Source organism: Equus asinus, chromosome 24 (assembly GCF_041296235.1).
Source record: "Equus asinus isolate D_3611 breed Donkey chromosome 24, EquAss-T2T_v2, whole genome shotgun sequence".
Taxonomy (NCBI): domain Eukaryota; kingdom Metazoa; phylum Chordata; class Mammalia; order Perissodactyla; family Equidae; genus Equus; species Equus asinus.
In genome coordinates, this window is record NC_091813.1 from 44,197,382 (window position 1) to 44,207,496 (window position 10,115).

The 10,115-nt window shown below is 36.5% G+C and overlaps 1 protein-coding gene across 6 annotated transcripts in view; it reads left to right on the forward strand.

Moving 5' to 3' along the window:
- The window catches only part of AFG1L (AFG1 like ATPase), a 205,735-nt gene that overhangs the window by 149,764 nt on the left and 45,856 nt on the right, over positions 1-10,115 (forward strand). For all 6 annotated transcript variants that reach the window (XR_011497820.1, XR_011497818.1, XR_011497819.1 and 3 more), the window contains exons 9-10: positions 6,875-6,945; positions 7,202-7,302. Coding sequence is in view for 3 of the 6 variants with exons in the window: in XM_014839041.3 (XP_014694527.1) it covers positions 6,875-6,945; positions 7,202-7,302 (172 nt within the window). In the remaining 3 variants the exon portion in view is untranslated. The remainder of the gene's footprint in view (positions 1-6,874; positions 6,946-7,201; positions 7,303-10,115) is intronic.

The window sequence follows — 10,115 nt, forward strand, 5'->3', positions numbered from 1 at the left end:
CTCACAAATATAATATTGAGTAAATGAAGCCAGATACTTGTTAATAATGGAAATGAGCTTATATGAAGCAATATGTACCCCAGTACCCAACTTGAAAATGATTTAGGACACACTCTTAATGATGTGATCACTATTAGTGCAAAAGGAAAGAAATTTTCCTATGTCTGGAATATTTTTCAATCAGCAAAGTTCAGGACTATCAGATAGGGTAATTAATACTTTATGTTTTAAAAACCTTTAAAAAGTGATAACTTTTACATATTATATATTTGAGGTATTTAAATTTTAAAATAATTTTATTTCTCATTTATTTTGTGTTAATGTTTCCTGCTGTTAAAAGTCTATATCAGGTAGAGATCATTTTTACATGTTATTGAAATATATAATCTTACTATTTTGGTTTATAATAGTGATAAACCATAAACTTATTATTATACTGTTGTTTTACAAAGTTTTGTATAAACCTAAGATGGAAAAATGATTCACTGTTTATTATTATGGACGCTCATTCTTATTTGAAAGCATATAAAGTATTGTGATAAATACAGAATAACTTACGATTTCAGGAATTTTCAAGATTGTTATCTTTTGGGAATTTAGAAACACTTTTTCTGGGATTCCCTCAGATTTTCCAGCTGTGTGGTTACCCCTAACTCTTTTCTGGTTCTTCATGTTCTAAGGACTGTAGGTTTTCTATTGGAGTTTTAGTTGCCCTGAGCAGTACTGACTTCCTGTCTTCAGTCTGAAAGCTGTAAAAATGGGTAACTTATCCTGATTTTCCCTTCTCCCTGGTGTCGGCCCCCTCCAGAATCTACCTGCTTCTGTTCACTGTCCAATGCCTTCAGCTCGTCTGTTTTTGTATTTTGTCCAGAGTTTATAGCTGCTTTTAGCAGGAGAGTCCGTTGAGGTGGAGCTTCCTTGGTCCTACTAGAAGCAGAACTCTTCTCGCTGTTCTTATAGAGCACACCCTCTAGTATCTTCTGGAGAAGGCCACGTGGAAAATATGTTTTTGAGGGCTCATCTGTCCAATCTAATTGCTTGATTAATAGTTTGACTGGGCATAGGTTGTTTGACAATAAGATTCCCTTAGAAAATCTTAGACACTATACTGTTATCTTCACGCTTCCATCATTGCAGTTGCAAAGTTTGATGTGAGTCTTTCTTGAACTTTTATATTTGACCTATTTTTTTCCCTTTTGGAGTTTTTAAGATATTCTTTCTTTATTCCTGGTTTCCTGAAATTTCATGATAATGTGCCTTAGAATGGAGCTTTCCCCCGCTATTCTTTGTGCTGGGTATTCATTGGGCTCTTTCAACTTAGAAGATCATGTCCCTCAGTTCCAGGAAGTTTTATTTTTCCTTTGATTCTTTTCTTCTTTGCTTTTTTCCGTAGTCTTTGGAGCTCATCCTGGTTAGATATTGAACCTTGTGGATTTATCTTCTAGTTTTTAAAATTTTCCCTTCTATTTCCCATCTTTTTGTCGTTTTGCTCTATTTTCTGAAAGATTACTTCAACTCTTTCTCCCATTTCTTTTGCTGAATTTTTTATTTAGCAGTCATATTTAGAGCTCTTTCTTTCTTTTTTGAAGAAGATTAGCCCTGAGCTAACTGCCACCAATTCTCCTCTTTTTTTTTTTTGCTGAGGAAGACTGGCCTTGAGCTAACATCCATGCTCATTTTCCTCTATTTTATGTGTGGGACACCTACCACAGCATGGCATGCCAAGTGGTTCCATGTCCGTACACGGGATCCGAACCGGCGAACCCCGGGCCACCAAAGCAGAACATGCGCACTTAACTGCTGCACCACCGGGCCGGCCCCTAGAGCTCTTTCCTATGCCCTAATTGTTCTTTTAGTTTACAGCATCCTTCTTTGTTTTATGGATGCAATATCTTCTTCTCTCTGGGCATATTAGAGTGTATTTTTCCCCTTCTGGTCTCTGTATTTTTTCTTTGCTTCCTCCAAGATCCTTTTTTCTACTTCTTTATTTTGGTTTTTATCTTTTATCCTAGAGGCTTTCCTTAAATGCCTAGAAATACTTGGTTGTCCATTCACACTTAAGATTGAGGCATTAAAAAGCTTATTAGGGGGCCAGCCCATGGTCAAGTGGTTAAAGTTCCATGCACTCCACTTTGGCAGCCTGGGTTCACAAGTTCAGATCCCAGGCGCAGACTGATGCCATTCGTCAAGCCATGCTGTGGCAGCAACCCACATACAAAATAGAGGAAGATTGGCACAGATGTTAGCTCAGAGCTAATCTTTCTCCAAAAAAAAAAAAAAAGCTGATTTGAAGTTCTATGTGCATAAATAGGGTTTTATTGATTGGTGAGCTTCACTGGAGGGTGATAAGGTGGCAGGTTAGGTTTTCCATTGAAGAACCCGCAAATGTCAGTATCTGCAAGTCTTTCTTTTGGCTATTCAGTTTACTCCAATCTTTCTGTCTTCCTGGGATGGAAGCTTGGCTAGTAGAGTTCTGGATGCTGGAGAGGGAGGGACTTTTGGTTTTGTTGTTTAATATGTAGGATTTCAGTATGGTGTCTCTCCTCCTTTCTTTTTTGTTAAAACTGTCCCAGACAGTAAACTTACCAGTTTCAGCTGGAGTGGAGAAGGTACAAGAATCTGGCAGTCTAGGTAAAGGGAGGGAATCTAAGGAACTGCCTTTGTCTTATTTTCAAACTATGCCTCTGTTTCCAGCCTGACCCCTCACCTGTATATTTGAGTGTATCTAATGATGCCAAACCTTTGGAAGATTTTTGGTGAGAACTGGCTTGCTTCATCTTGGCTCAGCACCTCATCTCCCACCTTCTGATTTCTCAATCTACTGAAGTCCTGCTCATCCAACTAAGGAAAGCAATGGCAGTCTTCTTCCAGACTCCTCTTATCTTTCCAAGTGATTCTCTTAGAGAACCCTTCCTCACATCACTTGTCTTTGGGGAGGATAAATTACCCTCTTCTTTCCTAACGGGAAGGGAGGGAAAAAGTTCCTATCACAAATACTAGACACAAAGGCCAGTGGCTCCTGACCCCCTTTTCCCTCCTTATAAAGGAGTGGTGGTGTGGGGAAGAGGAGGGGATGGTGGAGGAAGAGTGGCATTTGGAGTAGGGCTGCTTCTCCTCATTATTTAACTGTGAGGGCAGGAGTCTGGATCCAGTTAATGGTGGATTGTTGGTGGTTCTCTTTAGAAACAGTGGGAGTACTTAGCACTTCTGGCCATCAACTTTGGGCCTTAATTGCAGTTCCAGGACAAGAGGGAAAAGTTGTGCTCAAAAACTGCATAAAATTCCATTGTATGAATGTATCTACATGTATTTCAAATTCCCCATTGTTGGACATTTAGGAGGTTCTTTTTCACTTTTTTAGTGTTGGCAGTGTCACAGTGAACATCCTTGTAGTTATTTTTCACTTTTTTAATGTTGTCACAGTGAACATCCTTGTAGTCATTAACCATTATTTCCATAGGTGAAATTCCTATGCGTGTAATAGCTGGGTGATATGATATGCATGTTTTTAATGCTTTTATTATATATTATCTGGTTGCCCTGAAATCTTTTACCAGATTTACACTCCTCTCAGCAGTACATAATAGGGTCCCTTTTCTCTTACCCAGGCTTGCTCCAGCTGTTTGATCTTTTTTCTTATCTCTGCCAGTTTGGATAAAAGAATGGCATCTCACGATTTTACTTTGCATTTGTTATCACTAGTGAGAATGAACGATTTTACATAAACTTCTTGCCCATTATGCTATTTTTTTGTGTGGGTGCAATTTGCCTGTTCAGGTCTTTTGACAGTTTTTCTATTGGCGTATTCAATTTTTTTTATCTGTTGGTTTTTTTTATACATTGATAATATTAATCATATGCCATAAATGTTGCCACTATGTTTCCTGGTTTGATATGCCTATATATTTTATTTATAATACTTTCTGTTATACAGAAAATTTAAATTTTATATATTCAGATCTTAGATAAGTGACTTAATTCTCTGAGTCTCAGTTTTCTCTTCTGCAAAAATGGAATAATAACACATACTACGTAGTAAGGTGGGGTAGTATAGGTAAATTAACTGCCATATAATAGTTGCTCAGCAAATGATAACTTTTATTCCCTGTGTGACACATTGAAATAGTTCAGAATCATCTAAATTTTTTACTAGAATTACAAAACATACTCAAAGATGTTTAAAGCAGGTGTGAACTTGGATAATGAGTAAAACTCTGAATCTTTTAGGCTAATATAGACAGGTAAGTTTTAATTTCCCTTTTTACTTTTCTAATTCTCATCCTTAAAAAAAATTAATGAGCTCTGATTGATGCATCCTCTTTTTATTTTTATTTATTTATTTATTATGAGGAAGATTAGCCCTGAGCTAATGTCTGCTGGCAGTCCTCCTCTTTTTGCTGAGGAAGACTGGCCCTGAGCTAACATCCATGCCCATCTTCCTCTACTTCATATGTGGGACGCCTACCACAGCATGGCTTGCCGAGCAGTGCCATGTCCACACCTGGGATCCAAACAGGCGAACCCCGGGCCGCCGAAGCGGAATGTGCGCACTTAACCGCTGCGCCACCGGGCCGGCCCAATGCATCCTCTTAAGTAGGGAAATCTGAAGCCTGAGTGGAGTGTGAGAAGACTAGTGTTTTCTTGTAAGTTGTTTGTTAAGGGATTATGAATATATTCATTTCTGGTAAGGATTCCTTTCACAGCATCCTTATTTATTTTATATCAATATAGATACATCTAATAAAACCAAAAGCACACATTAGCCCCTCCTGCTTTTAAGACAATACGAAGATGAGGTTCCTGTTCCCCAGCAGATCAGTAGAACTTACTCCCTGAGGTCAAGTACAAGTTGGCGTAGATGGGTAATAGTCTATTCAGTTGTAAATTACATAAACTGCGTTTGTGAATGTTTATTTTTAGGCCACTTAACACCAATATGAATTTTTATTTTGCATGTTCTAACTTCGGAGTAACTTTTTATGATAATATAATAGAATTCTTATAAGATACTGTTATAATAAAAATAATTGTGTAATTTCATCACTATAAGTGAAATCACATATAGTAATTTCATAAACGACAGAATATGTGGCCTGACTAAAATCTGGTGAGCTACATTTTAATATTATATTAGAGCACAAAGTAAAAAAGAAATCACCACTGAGGACATTTTTAATCAGTTGTTTATTCACCGAATATGCTTTTAGAAACGTCTTGTGTGCTGGTTATTTTTCAGAATTCAGTTTTCCTCCTCTGTTGGGTAACACGCCTGCCCTACAGAGAGGTTAACTTTCTGAAAGCCAGCAGATGCCCTGTGTGGCTGGCATTGCTCCCTCTTTTCCATATCCCTTAAAAAGTGGCTCACTTCTCCAACAGTTTTGCATGTGTATGCTGCCATTGCAAGGTGGAGACAGTTCCAAATGAACTCCCAAGAATGATGTGGGCAAAGCCATCTGAACATACATGTGCTTGGCGTGGGCATTGACATTTACATTGGCTTGGGTGATTTCTTTGTACCTTTTAAATAGGTTATTGTCTCTATAGTCACTCTTTCTATAATGTCATTTTGTTATTTTAATATGGCTCTATTCAAATGTCATACAAGGCTTTATGTAAGTCAAATAGCATTTTCCCTGCAAAGTTAATCATTGCAAATGATGTTTTTAAGATCCTTTGAGGTGGAGTGGTTATTACTTGCAATGTGATCATTCCAAACCCTTCATAATGACTGTGTGCTTTGTTGCATTTTAAAGGCATGTGCTGTAGTACAGTTGAAGAATTAGGTGCTCGTGTATTAAATGCCTGCCACCTGATAACTATCTCAGGGGAGAAATTAGTTTGGTTTCATTTAAGCTTAATCTAAAGAAAAAATAATTTGTCATATTAGTTTTCAATAAGACTTATTAAGATAGATGTCCAGAACTGAGTTTAATTGCTTCCACACCTACATAAGAGTGATTTGTGTATCAAAATTAAGCATATTGGCAGGTCATACTGTATAAGTTTGTATGTAGAATGGAAGTAAACTTAACATTTTCACTTGAAGTGTTTTTTTTAACAGCATTTATTTCTTCTGCCAGTTATTTTATTTTGTTGACTGTTAATTTATCAACCCCTCTTTTTAAAAAAAAAAAGTGAGAGGAAAAAAGGCCATAGTATTATCACATTTATATATGTGGGTTCCCTAAACCATATGGTGATTTCTAATTAGAATACAAAGGATTCTTTGATGAGGCTAACTTCATAGTAGCTGCAATGGTGGGCATCACAGAAGGAGAGTTTTCCTGAATTTCCAACAAGGGTACTTTTGAGAGAAATCGTGTAGTCTATAATTGTCCTTATACTTGAAGTCTGATAAAGTTATTGATGTGCAGATCAAGTTGGTATTTCGAAGCTGGTAATTTAATTCTGGATGTTTGATCCTCTCAGTCAGTGGCTTGACTTGATTTTTTTTTAAAGCAGCTTCAATATTTAATTTCACATGTACCCTCTTAGTAGAGATTTCAAAGGATACTTTGCTGGATGCTTGACTGCCTTGTCTATTTGCTCTTGTTTTGCATGCAAGAGAGAGCCAGAAGCCTTTCTTCTCATTGTGTACACATAGTATTAATGGATTTACTCTGCCTGTATCGTCTCATTACTGGAAACAGCCAGAAGCACAGAAGTCTTTCAGTGTATGCAAATAAGGCAGAATCATCTACCTGAGAGTTAATATTCTCTGCTTTTAAGTGTATTCTAAATCTAATGTTTGTATTTAGAGCATAACATCCTGTTCTCTTTTTTTATGGGCAAAAAGCTAAGCAGGCTCAGGCAGCTGTTTGATGTTGGCTTCAAGTGTTATTAATTTCATATTCTATTATTCTTTTCACTGTAGCACAAGTGAAGCTGATGTGGAGGCTGTCATGGATAAGTTGTTTGATGAGCTGGCTCAGAAACAAAATGATTGTACGTAAGTTAATTTCTCTTGAAAGAGAATACATTTAGAACACAATGCCCAATCTCCACTGACCAATTAATAAGTTCCATTGCTGTATATGGGTTGATGCCACGCTCAAGTGGCAGTCATTGTATCAGCATTTTGTCTAATTTATGTGTTGAATCATGTGCTATTATTCATCAAGCTATGCATTTCCTATCTGTAAGAGATGAATTTTATAGTAATTATCCAGACAAGATTGAGTCTTTGTTCGTGTTCCCATAGTAACTAGACCAAGGATTCTAAAAGTGCAAGGCAGAGAGCTACGGCTGAATAAAGCCTGTGGAACCGTTGCCGACTGCACATTTGAAGAGCTGTGTGAGAGAGTAAGTATCCAGACACATTCAGACTCATTGGCTTTTTCACATAGTAAAATACTTCATATTTTCCTCTCTGCCTGTTTCAAATTTTAAAATACTATTCACAGAGTCAGAACTGACTAAAAGTCTCATTAAGGGAAATACTCATCTGTGTATGCCATGTGCTTTTTATAGATATTGGCACAAAATTTGCACTTAGAAGGACTCTAAAGGAAAATTAGAAATACAGAAAGAACTGTCAACTGTTGCTGGAAGCAAAACTCGAATCAGTTTTAGGGATCTTTTGTAAAAGTCAAACATAAGAGAATTGTTTTTTTTAAAAATTGAGGTGAGGCTACTATGTGGAGAAAGGAAGATGAAGTAATACTACCGTGATCCAGGGAAGTGTGACATAAAAGAATTTCCATTCCTTGTTCTTATTGCCCATCTGTTATTGCTGTGACATCTGACCTATTTGGGCCAGGGTCAAAGAAAGTGAATTTCTATAACTGTGACATCTATATTACATAATAATATATTCAACAGAGAAAAAATGTATATACACACACATTCATATAAATGAGAAGGACCTTGATTGCAGATTCATTGTAGTTATGAATTCTGTCTTTAAAAAGTCTGGAATTCTCAGTACTCAAAGGATATTCAATGTATTTATTGACTGTAAATCTTGAGAAAAACAAATCCAAATTGCATATAACTTTAAGCATAATACCTCAATTCTCATTTGTAAATTATCATTCCAGCTCGTCTCGGATTTATCTTGACTTTTAGGTAACTAAAAAAGAATTGTTTTTCGGTAAAGGAGATGAGAAAGTCTTTATTTATACCTGATAGTCATTTTATGAGTACTTTTCTTCAAAGCTAGTGACTTAATTACTTCTCACCAATGTAAATTTGTAATTTTTGAACCAAAGAGATGAACCCAGTCTATAATGGTTGTTACAGAATCAAAGCACTTCAAAACCAATGAAGTTTAGGATCAATTAGGATGCTCTGACAGGGTGATAATGTCAACCTCTTTTAGTGAAAGTCATTCTGGGTGATATGGACCCTTCACACTTCTACTGGATCAATCTCATCAAGGCCCTAATAGCCTAATATCCCCAGAAAAAATTCGATCGAGGCTTCCATCTAAGTTTTACTTACTTTGCCAGAGAAGTAAACTTGAGAAAAAATCTTGTATATTCAAAAAGATGAAGCTCCTCCTCTTTCCACAGAAGGGGTCCTAGTGAGGAAAGGGTGAGGACAGACCTGTTGTAGACCATCCAAAGATGGCCCCTTGGAGAAGATACTGAGGACATAAAAATATTTATCCTTATTTTTTATGTGCTCATTATTTCAGGAGACTTAGTACCAGGAAAAGGCTGCTAATCAGAACCAAAATCTTCCTAGTCTACTGTATGGGGGTAGTGGGAAAGAAGATGGATTGGGACTTCAGCTTGAAAAATGAAACTAACACATAAAAATAAGTCATTTTTATTTTATTTGACAAAATATGGATTATAATCGCAACTATGAGTTAAATTGCTAGAATAAACAAGGAAGAAACTGCTATTTATTTTTGGCACAACTTTCTTTACAAAATTTTAGGTCAATAAAATAGTATATCCTGCACTTTACAATTTGGTTGTTCAAGTCCATAGAAAATCACTTTTATGAAAATATTTTAAAATTTCATCAGTTTTTCAAAAATTCTCTTTTAATTCCTGAATATTTCAGTTACTTTCTTTTAAACTTGTTATGGTGTCATTATCCGTATTGATTTATTTTTTCTTCAAGTTGGCCAGATCCTCATTTGTCAGTGGCTTTGCAAGGATAGATTTGTTTTTTATCTGCATTGTAATTGTGGGATTTTTATCACATTTGACAAGCAGTGAATGACTGATGAAAGATACTGACATGATGGGTGGGGTTAGGTACCCAGATCAAGCTGTGAGGGATGTTTGAGGAAGGGCTACATTTTCAAATGGTTAGTTCATTTGTGACTATTTTCTTGTTATGATGATTTTATGTTTCTTTTCAACCTTACAACTGTGGGAATTCAGATATTAAATACTTGCATGAAGAGGACTCTTGAAATCATTCAGCTTCAGATATAACCTAAAACTCTTAATTAGTTATAATGATCTTATGAGCCAGGCTAAATAGTTGCAAAAAACTGTTCAGTAAAGAAAACACAACCAACTCAAGATAAAGAAGCAGGCATCTGGTGTGTCTGGGATAGTCCCTGCTTTGGATCACCTATTCTAGTTTTCTGGGAGGCTCCTGAAACCTGAGGCTCATCCAGCCATGACTCCTGACACACCATACCATCATGAGAAAAAAAAAAAAGCCTTCGGCAAAGAGTGGATGGGCTGATAGTCTGTAATGATTATTTTTGAGCCATGGCCCCTCCCAAGGAAAAATAATATGTTTATAAACATATATTAGATAGAAACTTATCTGTTAGTGTCTTGATAGGGAAAAGAAAGTTTTGATTATAAGTCCTTGATGTACACCATAAGTAAAACTAAAAAGGCCCAGAACATTCCCCTCTTCTTACACCTCTTTCCCTCCCTGCTCCAAGCACATTTCCTGAGGTCTGGAATCCCGCAGGTTAACATCTAGCCTCTTAGCATCTCTAAGATTCTCTTTCTTTGCAAATCTATAATTCAACACTCATGCTCAGAGAGGCAGCCCCAATTAGGAAACTCTAGAGCACCTGCATAATAATAACAGCGAACATTGCCATGTATCAGGCATCATTCTAAGCACTTTATGTACATTAACTCATTTATTATTTAAAATAGGTAGGCACTATTATTATTCCCATTTTATAG